Below are 18,272 nucleotides of genomic sequence, written 5' to 3'. Positions count from 1 at the left end.
CGAATCCAGAGACTTCCTGGATGTTGTGAGGAGCACCAGATTACCTGCACAACCAGAAATTGAACCTTTCTCTATACAGAAGAGGAAGCTTAGCTGCAGGGTTACACAACTTGCGAAAAGCAGAAGCAGGATTAGAACCCAGGCCCTGGTCCAGGACTTTTCCCTCTTACCCCACAATACCAGCTAACCAGTGCCTTTGTGAAGCTGACCATCCCATCTGTCTTTTCTAATTCACTTGAGGCAAAATGTTCATTCCCCCAATATGTTGCTGTTGAGTCATTTTCAGTCATGTCTGACTTATTACCCCATTCTTGTTTGGTTACATTTTTTTTTGCAAAGGCGATTGCAGTAGTTTGCCATTTTCTTCTCTCCAGTTCATTTTACAGATGAGGAAACTGAGGTAAACACAGTGAAGAGACTTGCCCAGGGCTACTCTGCTAGGCAGTGTCTGGGGCTGGATTTGAACTCACAAAGGGTCCCTGGTGATGGTTCACCCCACCTCATGCTGTCCCCTATACCACATTAGTCAGGAGCACTTTCTCAATTCCCACCCACTGCTTGGACCTTTCTTTCATCTTGTAGGTGCTTGGGAGCTCTCTGAGGGCAGGAGTTCCAGGTGAGCTTATTTTGCAGCTGGCTCCCTGACTGTGGAAGAGGTGGTGTCCATCTGGGGAAGAGGACCCCTGGGAATGCCCCAGGGAGGAGTGACCCCTCCCCAGGTCATGCCTTCTCATTACTTTTGACAGCACTGATAGATAGTGACAGACTGGGCAGAGAATAGGATTTTCTAAATTGAGAAAAAAAAATCACCTCTTCCCCAGGATAACAGGCCCAGACTTTTCCCCTCTCCCTGGCTTCTGGAATTCAGCAGGGAATGGAAGAATAGAACAGGAGGGGAGGCGGTATGGGCTGCCCTATCCTGGGGTTGCAAGCACACATTCCAAGGAGAAATAAGGCAGCTGAGACTTGCATTTTAGGCTGTTTTTGACAAAAATCAAAGGGATCTTAAGAGTGGAAGAAGCCCAATTTTTAGAATCAAAAGTGAACCAGGAATAATGGTGAAGCTGGTTTGTTTTTAAATGAAAAAATAAGGAAGAAACATACCCTGAAAATCCCTTTTTGTCCAAGGTTAGGGAAGTCAGTCACCAGGACTGACATCTTCTCTAGAACTAAATCCGGAGGGAGTTGGAGTCTGACCCACCAGACTGTTTGCGGTATAGATGTATGATGATACCTTTTGGGGGTTGGGGAATAGGAAGGGCCCCAGGATCTTGGTGGCCATCAGGTTGTATTTGGGCCAGGGTACCTGGAGTGGACCCACCTCTTAAAGATGTATATGTGGGGGAGAGCCACGGTGCCCTCGATTACCTTTGGAAAATGAAGCTATGACTCTTGAGGGAAGCCTTGCTTCTTCTCCAAGGAAGCGCCACTGACCCACCCAATTCTCCCCGTGCCTCCCTGGCTGAGAAGATCGAACCTACCTGAATGACAGAAAGAAACTCAGCAATACATTTATTGTTCAACCAAAACTCAGACAGGGACATCTGTCGTCATCATTTTCCATTACGATAGAAATCTAAGCAAAATAGCTCCCTATGTACCTAGGTAGGTCAAATATATATATATATATATATATATCTGTGCACATATAGTATCTATCTAGACATTAGAAGCAAAGAAAGACCAGGTTAGAGGGCATCCTGACGTCCACCAACACATCCATAACCCCCAGTCCAAATGGAGATGATGTCATTCCCAGGGTGTCTGCAGCCTGATGGGTTCCCCAGGCTATCCCACAGTTAGCTCATTATTGCTGGTTTCTACGACCCAGGGTGGAGTGCAGACAGAGGAGGGAGGAGGGGGAGGCCCTGCTCCTAGCTCTCCTAAGGCCTGGGGCTCTGCAGAGGTTAGCTGCTAGGCCTAAGCATCCCTGGCTACCATTCAAGAAGGCTCCCTCGGACTTGGGGGTGGCCACCTGCAGACAATCTTCCCATTCCCTTTCCCCAACCTTCTCCAGCTCACATTTGACAGGGACTGAGGTGCTCAAGCCTTGTTCATGAGTCCTTATTTTGGGGGAACAGAGATGTCAGAGAATTAAGGAGGCCTGGATGTGGGATACCATTAGTAGAGAGAAGTTCTGGGAGCGGAAATTCCTACTCCCACTTCAGGCCAGCACCTTCTCTGCAATCCAGCCTTAGGGACTGGTCTAGAGCCCTGAGAAAATGAACTGATTTGTCCAAAGTCCTGCAGCCAGGAGTTGTTGGGTGGAAGACTTGAACTCAGGGCCTCCTGGGCTTCGAAGAAGCCTTTCTCTAGTACATCATGCTGTCCTCAACCCCATTCTGACAACTGGAGAAACTGAGGCAGAAAGCAGTAGCATTACTAGGAGAACTAGACCCTCTGATGTCTATTCTAGGGCTGTACCCCTGGCATCATGATGAACCCTGCTCTCCAGGGAAGCCAAGGATGTCCCATCACAGTAGAAAAGCAGGCCTAGTGACTGGCCTCTGGAGGCCTCTCCCCAGCCTGATTCTGGGCAAGTGATGGATTTGGAAAGACTCTGGGAGGGAGGGAGGGAGGGTGGAAAGCAGCCTAGGTTTGGAGTTGTGAGACAAGAGTTTGAATACTGCTTCTATAATCTGCTCTGCTAAGAACCCACCGCCCCACTCTGGGTCTCTGCTTCTTCCTTTATAGATGAAGGGGTCCCCTGAGCTATCTTATGAAAAGGAAATTGGTCCAGGGAGAGGGGAGAGAAGAGGGGAGGGGATGCCCATTTGGCTGGGTGGGGGGATTTGGAGAGGGTCTTGACCCTCGAGCTGGCTCAGATTCAGGAAGGGGAATACACTGCACTAGGGACCCCTGCCAGGGCAGTGCCCTACCCACTGATGGCTCCTCTCTGTGATACTGGGACTTTGGAGGGGCATTTCTGTCTCTGGCTGGAAGCTCTGGCCTCTAAGGTCCCCACAGAATTTGTTTGTGGGGCTCGTTGGGGATCCTGGGCAAGCTCAAGGTCCACAAAGAGACTGACTCCCAGCTCCAAGGGGCCTGAAACACTATACTTCACTTTGGTGGCTGCTCAAATCCCTGGAGCTTAAAGGCTTCCCCCTTTTTGGGTGGGGGCCCATGTCCTCACCTGCTGCCAAGCATGGTGGTATCTGGTCAGCTCTGGGAACAAGATATTTGTTGCTCCTGGCAATCTAGGGTAGTTTCCATAGCACCAGCTGAGGCTCTTGCTGGAGCCCTCAGGGCTCTGGCTCGGCCTAGGCCAGGGAAGGGTGAAGGAGAGGGAGAAGTCCTCTCTCTGTCTGCCGGGAGGTGTTTGGGGGAGCACCAAGAGGAACAGCTTCAGAGCTGCAGTGGAAGGACATCTGAGAAGAGGACGGGCGCTTCCCTCAGGACTCACAAACTGATTCCTGCCTCTGCTAAGACAACAAAACCACGAAGGCCAGAGGCTTTCCGCTTGCTGATTTCTTACAGCTCATGTCTTTGCCTGGAGACTTCTGGGGCAAGAAAGGACACTTGGAAAAACTGTCTGGTAAGTGCTGTACTAAAAATATTTACTAAACATCACAGCTGGAAAGAAATTTGAGATCAACAGTTTAAAAATCAAACAACAAAGTCCAAAAAAAGAGGATTCCTAGGGAGCCCTGAGTGAGAGTGTCTCAGGTGTATTTTTTTTTTGTGTGTGTGTGTGTGTGGGGGGCCTGGGTGCCATGGCCTGGGGAGAAGATCCATGAGGATCTTTCTAGGATGGACCACAAAGCTAGAGAGGAGGCCCACCTTACTCCCAGGAGACCCCTAGCCCTCTCTGCACGGCTGGGCAGAGGACAGAGCATACACGCCAGCTAAACCAATGCAGACTTCAGACTTGGCCTGTCCTCCCCATACTTACTTAGGAACTAACTACTCCCACAAAGGAAAAAGTCACTGTCAGCAAAAAAAAGGAAGAAGAGGGGAGAAAAGGAAGGGAGATCCAATATGCGATTTTCATTAGTGCATAAAAAAATACGTTTGAATCCCTGGTCTGCTCGTGGGTTGTATTTGCGTTTTGCATGTAGGGTTGGGTTTCTTATTTTCTTGCCCGGCTTCCCAGGCTGGTGGGCGCTGAGGGGCGGGTGGAATCAGGCAGGCCCCAGGCTGGCTTGGGAGCAGCCGCTCAGAAGATGTTCGGACACATGGACCAGTTCTGCTGCTCCTTAGCTTCCCAGTAGCCTCCCTTGTAGACATAGGCCTTTTCCCCTGTGAAGGGGTCCACCTTCTTCTCAAACCACAAGGGCGTGTGCAGGTCTGTTTCCTTCCCTGGGGATGCCGGAGACAAGGGGTGCCTGTGGTCAGGAGCCTCGGGAGCCCCAACCCTGATCTAGGCCCTTCTATCCCCTTCTCATTGCTATCTGCTGCTGCTTCCCAGCTTGGGGCTCCTCATGTCAATCAAGGGAAAGGGTCATGAACTGGGTCGGGGAGTCTGGGTTCTTCACAGGAGGGGAGGAGGGGATCCAGCTCCCAAGCCTACCTTCCTAGAAGCTCACCTTTAGAAGCTCAGCAAGACTCAACCTCTGACTGGGTCTATTTTTGTTGGCCCTTATGGGACCCTAAGACCGAGGTGTCTACCTTTCCAGCCTGGGGCCTCTGCTCCCCCACCCTGCTTCTCCGAGGCAGCAGGTGGGGACCAGTATCACGGGGGGGGGCAGGCTTACCTTCTTCCAGCTGGTCTTGGCCACTCTCCTCCAGACGTTTACGGTGGATTATTCTCTGCTTCTCTTCTAGTCGCTGTTTCTCAGCATTGGCCTCATCCCATTGGCCGTTCTCCATGAGGCGTTGGTCTGGCCTCCACCTGCTGTCTGTGGGGGCCACACCTTCTTCAGGCTCATTAAGGATCAAGGCCAGCTCAGAGAAGTAATACATATTCTCAGCATTCTCACTGCAACAAGGCCATCAAGAGAATGGTCAGCTGGAGGAGGCCCCATCCCCAAGACCCTTGGCCACCCCTAGCCCAATTCAAAGATTCATGGGGGGGTGCTCCTCTGGAGTCAGGAACCCTCAAGTATAGAACACTGGCTTTATCTTATGTATTTCTCACATAGATAGGATCTGTACATTTGTGTACACAAATCTGCGCACTTGATCCCCTCCTACTACTGGTTCATCTTGGAGGGCAGAATGCCCTAATAGAAATGGTATTTGGAGCTCCACTACCTCAGTGCTCTGCTTTCAGCTTTGCCAATAAGCACAAGACACAGGTCAACCATTGCCCTACTGCTTGGTGAGGCCCTGCTGGCCTAGCTGGGCTGGGCTTCCTGAGAGTTCCTCTGGTCCCAGGTTCTTATTTCTAGAAAGAAACCAACTGATCCTGAGTTACCTGATCATCAGTGGAAGAGCCAAGGGCAAAGGCAGGTCCTTAGACCCCAAAGTGAGTGACTTCCTACCTTATCAAGCTGTTATTCAACCCACAGGGGCTTGGGTCCTGGCTGCTGCACCCCAACCCCAGCTGACAACCCAGGTAGTTCTGGGGAGCTGATTGTGGCCTTGAAGGAGGAGCCCACACTTATCATCAGTGGCTTAGTGAGGTCAGGGAGCCACTCCTTAGCCCTTGGGTTGGGCAGGGGGCTCACTCACGGTAGAGGGTATTTCTTCCACAGGAGCTTGGCTGGCAGGGTCTGGTAGACCATCTTCTGCTTGCCCTCCGTGCTGGAACTGCTGTGGCTACTCTGAATGATCTTGGCGCATTCCATCTTCTCATCCCAGGAGCCCGACAGGACATAATGGGCTTTCTCTTTGCTATCTGTCACCACACCTGTCACCTGGAGCAGGGAGGGGGACCTGTCACTTTTGGGAGTCCAGTGGCCCAATCTGCAGAGGTCTGGGGCAGCTACCCATGAGGTTTCTGCCAAGAGCTGACTGATGAGGTGACTTCACTTCTACATCCCCCATTGGAAAGCCCCTCCCAAGCCTGACCATCCCCTGTTCTAAGACCTATCTCAGCCCTGACCATCCCCTGTTCTAAGACCTATCTCAGCCCTGACCATCCCCTGTTCTAAGGCCCCTCCCAGCACTGACATCCTGTTTTCTAAAGCCAATCCCAGTTCTCATGAATGTATTGGCTTTGGGGACCTCAGAAATGACAGAAAATCAGACAGTCCTTCTCCTTGCTCTCTTTACCACAATCCCTGACCACCAGCTCCCCAACCACGGTTGGCCATCCTACCTTTCGGTTGTAGTCTTTTGAGAAGTAACTGTAGGGTGTAAACTTCAGTAGACACTTATCCTTCGTCTTATGGTTAATTATCTCTATGTCTCCTGTCTATAGAACACAGGAGAGAGAAGTCAGTCCCTGGGTCCCCAGGAGGAAGGATCTTGTTCCTTATCTACTCCTCACCCACTGAAGGCCCCACCTTTCCAGCTGTGGGCACTTCCAGGTCGACTCCCAATTCCACGCCACTTTGGAATCCCCTCCCCCCCTCCCCAGCAAGACCTCTCACTACCATGCACGAGAAGGAAGGGACTGCTTCAGCTGAGAACTGCAGAAGTTACTCCACAGGCACTGTCAGAATGCACTGAGCATAAGGTATGGAAACCAAGGCACAAATAGAACCTAGAGTTTTTAGAGGAACTTAACACTGGAACCCACAGGAGGGAGAGCAAGGGGAAGGGGAGAGTGAATGGAGAGCCAGGTTCAAGGCCCAAGGCCTCCCTGGCAGTGACAGTCTGGGCACGCTGCTTGCTGAGGGGATCCTGCGGAACTCTGGCTCTCAGCTCTCTGTCTCAGCCCTTCCTTTGTGCTCCCCTGGAGGCTGTCAGCCCCTCTGCTCAGCAATGATGGAAACTGTCCCACTGACAGTATCTGAACTGTTCTAGGGGCAGTAGACAAGAGGGGGTTCCCCTCAGAGATCAACCCCAGGGCTGCTTCTTCTAGGAGCTTCCCAGATCTGCCCTCCCCCAGGCTACCAATTACTTTGTATTCTGTGGGACTATCCTAGGGTCTCTATGCCCAACTCAGCTAAAAGGAGGACCATGCCTGGGGTGAGGATCGGCTTTCCAGTCCTACAGTAGCTTCCTCCCTGACTTCTTGGTTCCACCCTACCTCCCTCCTGGGACAGGGCCATCCAACCACTGTCCACCTGTGTGATCTTGCACAAGCCCATTCCTCTCTCTGGGTCTCAGTTTTCTCAATTATCAAGGATTCTTGCTAGCTCTAGTGACCACAAGATAGGGCTGCATTGGTGCTCCCAAGGGTTCTGCCTGCAGGTTCTTGACTACCTGGAGGGTACCAAGACATGGGTGGCCCTCTGAGCATGCAGCTTCCAAAACACTAGTCTGGCAAAGCCCAGTCCTGAGGCAGTCAGGTAAGCCCACGGAGCTGCCTACTTCCTGGGGGAGGGTTGGGGAGGCAGGTGTCCCAGGCATAAGACCCCTGGGCCAAAGGTACCTCACACCTCATCTTTTCTTTTAGGGAAGGGATGGTAGAAAACAAAATGCTCTGTACCAGCTGGATGATAACACATGGAAGCTTGGATTGCAGTCCTGGCTTTGTGACTAGTTCCTGGTGTATATTTAGGGTTCATTTCCTCCTCTCTGAAAGGGGAGGGGGCTGGACTGACCATTTCCAAAGGTGCTTTGAGCTTGATCTCAAATCTCAAACTTGCTCTGCCACAAGCTGACCTCCTACATTCCTAAGACCCTTCCTATGCTCTCACATTCAGAGGATTCCAGATTCCTAGAGTTGGAGCTAGAAGAGATCTTGGAGGCCCCCAAGAGTCAAATGACATGTCCAAGGTTACCCAGGGAGTCAGTGGCTACATCCAGACTCTCAGACCCTAGACTTACTGAGCTTTCCTCTATCATCTTTTTTACAATACTGTCAGGGCCCTCACACTCCTTTGGGATTAGAAAACAACAGCTTGGTCTTGCCCCTGGAGGTAGGGTGGACCACTCTGACCTGATCAATCCAGAGCTTGCCTACAATGATATTGTGCACAGTAGAGGTACTTTTCCGCCAGATGTAATGATTCCCACTGGCCTCGAATTCTAGGTGAATGGCACCTGAGGGAAAGAAAAAGGTAAGAAGTCATGGCTTCCCCAGTGAAAAATGGGCCAGGCTGTTAGGGACTGTTGTGTGTGGGAGTACAGAAAACCTTCATCACCTAGTGTCCTTGAGCACCAGAGCCTTGTTTTACTAAGTGCTATGGGAGTGGGAGTGGACCAGGGACTAGGAAGGATATTTAAGCACTTGTATTTGGTCTAATAAATGGAGACCTTGTCTCCCGCCCTTTCAATGCTCACCTGGGGAAAGATAAGGGAGTCCGGAAAGGGATTCAACACCAGGCCAGAAGTCCTGGCTCTCCCAACCACCTTCTCTCTCTAACTACCTCACGGGGTTGTTAGTCAAACTAATGTTTTTTTTCAATAAAAAGAGATTTTCTTTCTCTCCAGCCCACTCTCACTGGAAAACAAACAAAATCTGGATAATAATAATTATACAAAACAAATTCTTCTAATAGCTAGGTCCCCATTCTGAAACCAGAGTCTACCAGCTCTTTATCAGTTTCATCATCAATGTCAAAGTTTTAAAGTCTTTTCAAGTTGGTTTTTCTGTCTTGGTTCTGCTCACTTCACTTTTGCATTAGTTCATACAAATCTTCCTAGGTTTCTCTGAAACCCATCCCCTTCATCATTTCTTTTTTTTTTCTTTTTGTTTTTGCAAGGCAATGGGGTTAAGTGACTTACTCAAGGCCAGACAACTAGGTAATTATTAAGTGTCTGAGGCCAGATTTAAATTTAGGTCCTCCAGATTACAGGGCTGGTGCTCAATGCACTGCGCCATCTAGCTGTTCTCCCTTCATCATTTCTTAACATACAATGGTATACTCCATCCCAATCCTCTGTTTCCAATTCTTTGTCATTATAAGAAGCTACTGTAAGTATTTTTTGTACACATGGTTCCTTTTCTTTTTCTTTTAAGGGTCAAATTAGATTTTGTACTGAAAATGCTTTGAAAACATACATGGTGACAACAACAACAATGTAAAATGGGAAGAACAACATGAGACACACTTAAAATGATGGCTATAGCATTCTAACTGCCATAGCTAGCTGGCCCTGGAGAAGAGCACAGAAAGGATATTCTCTCACTCTCCCTCCTGAGGAATATTGGAAGCATACTCATCAGATTAGGTAGATGGTTTGGTGGACTTTGCTGAACTGCTATTCATTATGAAGTTATAAGTTATTCTTTGTGTGTGTGTGTGTGTGTGTGTGTGCATGTATGTGTATAGAGCCAAAGTGATGCAAAAAAATCAAAAGATCACAATAAAATTTTTTAAAACTCCTTTCAAAAGTATAAAGAGTGACATAGATGTAAGGGGAACAGAAAGTCAGTGAGAGATCATCTCCAGGCTTTCTCTGAGCTTTGACAGTCCATATTTTAAGGAATGAGGACCATGAAATTCACCTTTCAGATCTGTTTTGAATTATCATTGAAGCTGGGCCCCATGTGGGCCACCCATACAGGGTGTCAAGGGTGTGTACTATTGTACCCCAAAGGTATTGAGGAAGCCAGAAATGACCTAAGAGGGAATCCTTGTATTGTGTGGGAAATTGGGCAGAGGGGCAATCATGATCTTAGACAAAGCAAAAGTAAGTTTAGACCTGACAGAGAGATAATCAGAGAAACTACATTTTGCTAAAGGGTATCATTGAAATAATGTCAGAAAATTTTAATAATTTTCACTGATAAATTAATTCTTCATTTCTCAAACATATAGGAATTTATAAAAATATGAGACATTTACTAATTGATAAATGATCAAAGGATTTTTCAGAAAAATAAAATGCTCTAAGTCTTTATTGATTAGAGAAAGGCAAATTGAGATCACTTTATACCCCCAAAAAGATCAAAGAAAAAGGAAAAGGACTTGTATGTACAAAAATATTTATAGCAGTTTTTTGTGGTAGCAAAAAATTGGAAATTGAGGGGATGTTCATTACTTGGGGAATGACTGAAGAAATTGTGGCATGTGATTGTGATGAAAAACTATTGTGTGCTAAGAAATTGTGAGCAGGATGATTTGAGGAACACCTGGAAAGACTTATATGAACTGATACAAAATGAAGTGAGCAGAACGGGGAGATCATTGTGCACAGTAGCCACAATGTTGCAATAATGACAAATGGGGAAAGATTTGGCTATTCTGAGTAATCTAATGATCCAAAGCAATTCCAAAGGACTCATGATGAAATAATGCTATCCACCTTGAACCTTGAGTGAGAGAACTGATGAATTGAGTGCAAACTGAAGTATGATTCTTTCCTTCCCTTCTTTCTTTTTTGCTTCTTCTGTTCTCCTCTGATATGGCTAATATGGAAATGTGTTTTGCAGGATTTGACGTGAATAACTGTTATATTGTTTGCCTTTTTAATGATAAGGGGATGTGTGAGAAAGAATGAAAGAATCTGGAACTCAAAATGTAAAAAGAAAGCTAAAACATAAATAAATAAATAAAAATATGAAACAAAGACAGACAGTCATTGCCATCACCCTTCCCATCTCTAGCTTCTCCTTTATGGTCTGTGGAACTCTTCCCTCATAAAAGCCCTGGGATGGACACTAGTATCACCAACCCATTTCATAGCTGAAATGTGAAGTGACTTGTTCAGAATCACACTGTTCATCAGAGGCAAGATTCAAAACCTACTTCTTGTGACTCCCATGCCCAGCCTTGGTGACTCTGGCCCTCAGAATTACAGAATCTTAGGTTTGATGGGGATAGAGTACAAGAAAGCTTCAGGAATTCTGAATCTAATCAGAATTCAGCATTTTTCTGTCCTTCTACTCCAGCTTGAATGCTAAGGAGATCCCTGCCTATAACCCTCTCCACAGAGCAGGGAAAAAATGGTTGATGGATAGAACCTCCTCCACTGGAGGTCACTGGTCCTGCCTCTAGAAGGGGAGCAAATCCTAAAAGTTTATCTCCCAGGCTCTGCGGGACTAATGGGGCAAGGGGGCATGTTTCCTGCCTTCCCCCAGGCTATAACAATCTTGCTCCTCCTTTCTGCCTTCTGACCTCCTTGGCTTCTCTTAAGTTCCCACTAAAACCCCTCCTGACTACCTACAACTAGTTTGTACACACCTCTCCCATTAGACTGTGAACTTTCTGAGGATAGGGTCTCTCTATGTACTTTCTTTGTGTCTCCAGTACACCAGACACACAGGAGAGAACTTCAAAGCTAGTTGACTTTTCACTCTGACAGGTCTCAGTTTCTTCTGCAAATGGCAGGAGCTGGTCTAGATGATCTCCAAAGTCCCCGTCCAGCTCTAAACTCAATGACCCTGCACCTTGAGGTCAGCTGAGGAGGGAGAGAGAAGGCATCCACAGACCTCTAATGAGACCCCTATAGAGGGGAAGAAGGTCCAAGCTGAGGGGTACAGAGGCAGTATGCCCTGGTGGACTCATCTAAGGAAAAATGCCTACCCAAGTCAATGGAGTTTCCTGAAACAGACTTAAAAACCAATTAACTGAGGAAGAAGTTTGGGACTCTCTGGGAAGGTACAGAATGGGGCTCCCACAAGGAGTGGAACAAGGATAAGATATTTTGGTTTGAGACAGTGAAACATTCCTTAGAACTGAGTCCCATCATCAGAAAATCCCTGAAAGAGCAATTCAGGTGAATGGCTGGGAAGTGCCTTGGGTAGAAGCCCAGCCCTGTTAGGAGCTTAGTGTGGACAAGCAACTTCCACTTCTAGTCTTCTCTGGGTAAGACAAGGCCCTTCAGAGAGGAGTTTAGAGAAGGCACGGCAGACAAGAGGGAGGGGTTGTCTAGTGCAGACATTCTGGTGACCACTCTAGCACCCCTTGCTCATGGATCTTCCCAACTATTGTGTTTTCTGATTGACAGTCTAACCACCTTTAGCACCCGAGTATTGCTGGATCACTGCCCATATCATTACCTTTCTCCTGCCCCTTCCCTGGGGGTGGGGTGTGGGGGGGTGTCCTACAATGTCCCACCCTCAACCTTCTATTATTTCAGTGCGATCTCTTTCAGTGCTCTCAAACTCAAGAATCATGTCAATGCAGATAACTTCCAAATTGACAGAAAATTCTAATTTCTCTTCTGAACCTCAGTCCCCATAACAAACTATCTGCTCCACCTGAGTGTCCAAGACACTAAAGACTCAATGGACCTATAATAAAGTCATTCTCTTCCCCTCCTTCCCTTACTTCTAGTCCTCTTTGCTGCCTCCCTTTGGTCTAGACAAGTCTTGTCCATCCTGCTTTCACATGTCATCTCACATCCATCTGTCTCTGCACTAGGAAGGTGAAAACCACCCTAGTTACTAATCTAAGCCTCACCCCATTGACTATCCATCCCTCACATCCAGTCTCCCTTGTCTCCAGTCCATCCTCCACAGAGTGACTAGATTAATATTTCTAATGCACAAAAGCTATCATAGTCAACACCTCTAGAAGGCTTCTCAATTCTAATGCTAAGTCCTGTAGTGGGCTGGAACTCACTTTCCCATTTTCAATTCACATTACTCCTCTTCCTTCAGGTTATACTGGTCTCATCACTGTTCTACTTTCTACCCATATGTCTTTGCTTAGCCTGCACCCTCCCTGAAAACACTCTATTCTCCCTTCCATGTGTTAGAATTCTTTGCAAATTCTCAAGCATCTCCTAGTCACGAAATCTTTCCTGAATTCCATATTGGTGATCACTCTCTCATTCCTCAGATAACATTGTCTTGATTTCCCTGCCAGTAAATCTGCCCTCTGAGGGCAGGAACCAATCTTTGGATTTTTCTTTGATGCCTCTGGCACCTAGCCCAGTGCCTTCCACATAAACAGAGGCTTATGTTGAAATGAATTCCACAAAATGAAAATTCTTTCCCTCAGCTACCCCTCTGACATGGTCCATAGAGAACCATGAAAGCAATAAGCCATCCCAAAGACCTGGTGGTCCATGCAGTCACCTGAACAGGGCATTGGTAGCATAAATCATTACATTTTGCCTTTTATTCACCATTTTGTGAAGCTAAGTCTACACTTCATGAAAATCACCTGATTTTGCAAAAGTCACAGGACTGTTCCAACTTAGAGGACATCACAAAACTACCCCCTCCTTCTTACCTCAGTGTCTCCCAATCCCTGCCACGAATAAAGTACATTCAATTCCTACATGTTTTGAACTCCCTCCAAATTGTATATTAACTGTGTAGAAAACAATAGTCAAGGTCCTTGGTTACTGGGAACCTTGAACTTGATTGGTTCTGCAATTGCATGATTTGCTAAATGTATCATTTTCTGTATGTAACTAATTGGTTTCTTTATTTCACTGAAAATGCATAGTCTTACCTAGTGGCATGATGGAGAGGTGTTTGCCCCGGAACTTGCTGGAGATGGTGATTTCCTGCCACAGGGACCAGCCATTTTTGGATAACACATGATGGGCTGCTGCAGGAGGATGGTGACTCACCTTAAAACAACAGGATAATAAGAAAAATTCAAACTATCTTCTGAGATTTCACCTCATCACCAGAAAACTGATTGACCCAAATGAGAAAAGTCAATGTTAGAGGACCTATGGAAATGCCAATACAACCATGCATTCCTGGTAGAGTTATAAACTGGTATAACTATTCTGGAAAACAATTTGGAATAATGCTACGAAAGTGAGTCAAGTGTCCAAACTCTTTGACTCCAAGACTCCACTTGCCACCTAACTCAAATGTCCATCTCTATAAACAAAAGGGAAATAGGTTGTCCTTTGACAATCATGGGAGTGGGGGGTAGGAGAGGGGGTGGCTCGCTCTTGGTCACTGCCAGCAAGATTCTTGCCAGAGTTCTTCTTAACAGGCTGATCCTTCATCTGAAAGATACTCATCCAAATGAGAACTGGTAAGGCTTCAGAAAGGGTAATGGTGTTTGCTGCTCAACAACTCCAGGAGAAACAAAAGAGCATAATAGAGGTCTGTATACAATGTTTATCAATCTGACCAAAGCCGTTGACCTGTTATGAAGGCTTGAGGAAGACCATGGTAAAATTTGGTTGCCTGGAAAAGTTCATCAGTATTGGCTATCAGTTTCATGACGGTATGCTTGCCTGGGTCATGGAGAGTGGATGATGCTCTCTCATCCTTTCCCAGTCACAGGGAAGTGAAGCAGAGAGCTATGTGCTTGGCCCCATGCATTTTAGCATGATATTTTCAGCCTTGGAGTTGGATGCTTTCAAGGAGGACAAAAATGGCAACAAGGTCAGCTGATGGTAAAATATGTACCTTTTCAGGATACTACAAGCCAAGAAGAAAGTGAAGGTGGCGTTTTATTACAAACTCAATGTAACCTCTGAAGCTGAGATGTAACAGACTATGGATTCTCTGTGCTAATTTTGGCTTAACAATTTATACCAAGAAAAGAGAGATTATTAACCAGACAGTAGCATCCAAATGTGGAAACACTGGTCATAATAAATGGAGAAACTCTGAATGCTGTGTTAAAGTCACTTCCCTCGGCACAGGGACCAGCATACTTTCTAGGGATTTGCGCTTAGATGATAAGGCAGATGGATGCATTGCCAGAGCTAGCTTAGTGTTTGGGATGCTCCAAAGGAGATTGTGTAAGACTGACCACCAAACCGAAGGTCTACAGAACCTTTGTGTTGACCTCATTGTTTATGCCTATGAAACCTGGACAGTCTACTAGTGACATGCTAGGGAACAGAATCACTTCCATTAGAACTGTCTTAGGAAGATACCAAAAACTACCTGGCAAGATAAGGTACTAGACACTGAGGTCCTTTCTCAAGCTGAACTGCCAGCCTTTAAACTCTACTGTAACTCTACTGTACTGTAACTGTTATTTGTATGACAACTGACTATTTGCTTAAAAGATATTTATTTTGATTTTTTAATTTAAAAATATTTATTTTTCCAATTATAATGTAAAAATAATTTTCAACATTGTTTTTTTTTTTCTGGAGATAACTGATGTTAAGTTACTTGCCCAAGGTCACACAGTAAGTGTCTGAGGTTGGATTTGAACTCGGGTCCTTTTGACTCCAGGGTTGTTCTGATATAAGTTATACATGTATAATCATATTATACATATTATACATTTCCCATGCTGTGAAGGAAGAAGCAGAACAAAAGGGAAAAATCATGTGAAGGATAAAATAAAAACAAAATTTTTAAAAAGTGAAATTAGTGTGCTTTGATCTGCATTCAGATTCCATAGTTTTTGCTTTGGATGTGGATGGCATCTTCCATCACAGGTCTAAAAGACTGTTTATACAGCAAACTCATACGAGGTCACTGGACCTCACACAGAAGTCAGAGGTGACACAAAAGGGGATGGCTAGGTGGCTTGGTGGATAGAGCACTGGCCCTGGAGTCAGAAGTACCTGAGTTCAAATCCAGCCTCAGACACTTAATAATTACCTAGCTGTGTGGTCTTGGGCAAGCTACTTAACCCCATTGCCTTGCAACCCCCCCCCCAAAAAAAAGTGACACAAAGACCTTCTCAAAGCCCCTCTGAAGAACTCTGGACTCACTGGGAGACACTGGCTTAGGACTGCTCAGCATGGTATAACCTACATCAAAGAAGGCGCTGCATTAGAACTGAAGCAACTCAAAAGAAATAGATGTATAAATTTCAAGACCTCTTCATTTTGACTGTTCATATGGACCATTTGTGCCCAATCTGAGGTAGAATTTTCAGAGTTTATATTAGAAGGTCTCATCAGTCACATAAACTGTATCTTGACCCCAAGATGGTGGTGTCATTTTGGTCCTCTTCAAGAATGAAAGACAATAATCAATCCCAAAGAGGTCAACAGTAAAAATAAAAGCTCCCCAATACACATAATTATGTACAGCAACTATTTTTGTAAAAGCAAAGACCTGGAAATAAAGTAGATAGCTATCAACAGAGGAATGGCTAAACAAGTGACATGCAAATATAATAGAATATTACTAAGCTGTTAAAAATAGAGACTGAAAGATTTATTAGAACTAATGCAAAGTGAAAGAAGCAGAATCAGGAGAAAGAGATACATAAAATGATGGTAACAATTTAAATAGGAAAAAAATACAATCTCAACTGAATTCTATGAAATGACCATGATTAAGTTTTTGAGGAAGTCTGACCCATGCCAGATAGAAAAAAAAGCTTTTTAAAATTTTTCTTAGTTACATGTAAAAACAAATTTTAACATTTGTTTTTAAAACTTTGAATTCCAAATTCTCCTCTTTCTTCTCTCCCCACCCTCTCATTGAGGAGGCTAGTAATTCAATATAGTTTATACTTGTGTAGTCGAGCAAAACATTGCCTTATTAGTTATGTTGTGAAAGAAAATACAGAATAAAAAAACCTCAGGAAAAATAAAGTAAAAAAAGTAAGCTTCAATCTGTATTCAGATACCAACAGCTCTTTCTCTGGGGATAGACTGTGTTTTTCATCATAAATCCTTCAGAGTTGTCTTGGATCATTGTATCTCTGAGAATAGCTAAGTCATTCACAGCTGATCCTTCCAACATTGCTATAACTTTATATACAGTAAATTTCATTTTGCATCAGATCAGGTAAGTCTTTCCAGGTTTTTCTGTTTATCATTTCCCTCAGCAGAATAGCATTCCATCACAATCATAACAATTTGTTTGGTCATTCCCCGATTGATGGGCATCCTCTCAATTTCCAACTCTTTGACAAAAGAAAAGAGTTGCTGTAAATTTTTTTTTAATATATAAGCCCTTTTTTAAAAAATCTGAGATATAGACTTGGTAATAGCATTGCTAAGTCGGAGTATATACATGTTTTAACAGACCTTTGAGCATAGTTCCAACTGCTGTACAGAATGGTTAAATCCAATCACCACTCCACCAACAATGTATTACTGTCTCATGGCAGCTAGGTGGCGAGATAGAGCACAGGCCTTGGAGTCAGGAGGATGGAAGTTCAAATCCAGCCTCAGACACTTAACTCTTACTAGCTGTGTGACTTTGGGCAAATTACTTCACCCTGACTGCCTCACATCTAGGGTCATCTTTAGTGGGCCTGATCCTTATCTGGCCACTGGACCCTGATATATCTGGAGAAGAAAGAGAGGCTGGTGACTAAGCACAGCACCACTCACTCAAATCCAATTTATGTGCTTGTCATGGCATCCCCTCCCTGATGTCATGGTCTTCTTCGAAAATGAAGGACAGCCATTATTAATGTCTCATTTACTCTACATCCCCTCCAACATTTGTCATTTTTTTCCTGTCCTATTAATCAATCTAATCAGTAAGGTAGTGATGTTAATGTTTGTTCCTTTGATCTCAAAGAACATCAGGGAGGTGATGCTATGACAAACATGTGAATGGATTTGAGTGAAGGGGAATGAATACCCTTTGCTAAGTTATCAGCCTCACTTTTTCCTCTAGAGCCAGCTGGGTCCAGTGTCCAGATTATAGATCAGGATGATTGGAGATATTTTAATTTGCCTTTCTCCAATTAATAGCGAGTTTACATATGGCTATAAATACCTTTAATTACTTCATCTGAAAACTGTTCATGTCTTTTATGAATTGAGAAATGGCTTTTATTTCTATAAATCTCAGTCCTCTATATGTTTGAGAAACAAGACTTTTTTTTAGGTTTTTGCAAGGCATTGGGGTTAAGTGACTTGCCCAAGGCCACACAGCTAAGTAATTATTAAGTGTCTGAGGGCTGGTGCTTTATTCACTGTGCCACCTAGCAGCCCTAAAATGAGACCTTTTCAAGAGAAACTTGCTTCAAATTTTTTTCCAGTTATTATTGCCAACTGCATTTTTCTCTCCTTCCTATTTTAACTGTTAATTTTCTTTTTCTACTTTTACCCTCTCTCCTCAAAAGTGTCTATGTTTTATCACTTCTCCCAAACTGTTCTCTATTCTATTACCTCCCTCTTCTCTTATCCCCTTCCCCTCCCACTTTCCTGAGGGGTAAGAAAGATTTTTTTAAATGGTTTTAGATAGCTTAAATTACTTCATATGAAGATTGTTAGGAATTGGATTTTATTTTTATAAATTTGACTCACTTCTCTATATGTTTGAGAACGAGGCCTCTGTCAGAGAAACTTACTTCAAATTTTTTTCCATTACCATTGCTAACTGTATTTCCCTCCATCCTATTCCCATTTTTTCTATTCTCTCTCTTCTTTCACCCTGTTTCTCCTTAAAAGTATTTTGCTTCTGACTAGCCCCCTCCCTCAATCTGCCCTCTATTTTATCACCTTTTCCCTTTTATCTCCTTTCCCCATAG

The 18,272-nt window shown here is 44.9% G+C and overlaps 1 protein-coding gene across 7 annotated transcripts in view; it reads right to left on the bottom strand.

Moving 5' to 3' along the window:
• Window positions 1–1,489: 1,489 nt before the first annotated feature.
• OSBP2 (oxysterol binding protein 2) overlaps window positions 1,490–18,272 on the bottom strand; it is a 273,029-nt gene continuing 256,246 nt past the window's right edge. For all 7 annotated transcript variants that reach the window (XM_074206362.1, XM_074206361.1, XM_074206355.1 and 4 more), the window contains 6 exons: window positions 13,347–13,467; window positions 7,934–8,037; window positions 6,203–6,298; window positions 5,614–5,798; window positions 4,695–4,918; window positions 1,490–4,299 (listed from right to left, as the gene is read on the bottom strand). In XM_074206362.1, coding sequence (XP_074062463.1) covers window positions 4,157–4,299; window positions 4,695–4,918; window positions 5,614–5,798; window positions 6,203–6,298; window positions 7,934–8,037; window positions 13,347–13,467 — 873 coding nt within the window. In that variant the 3' untranslated portion in view covers window positions 1,490–4,156. The remainder of the gene's footprint in view (window positions 4,300–4,694; window positions 4,919–5,613; window positions 5,799–6,202; window positions 6,299–7,933; window positions 8,038–13,346; window positions 13,468–18,272) is intronic.

The sequence above is a fragment of the Macrotis lagotis genome, chromosome X (genome assembly GCF_037893015.1).
Source record: "Macrotis lagotis isolate mMagLag1 chromosome X, bilby.v1.9.chrom.fasta, whole genome shotgun sequence".
Taxonomy (NCBI): domain Eukaryota; kingdom Metazoa; phylum Chordata; class Mammalia; order Peramelemorphia; family Peramelidae; genus Macrotis; species Macrotis lagotis.
This window is presented reverse-complemented; position numbering and strand designations above follow the sequence as displayed.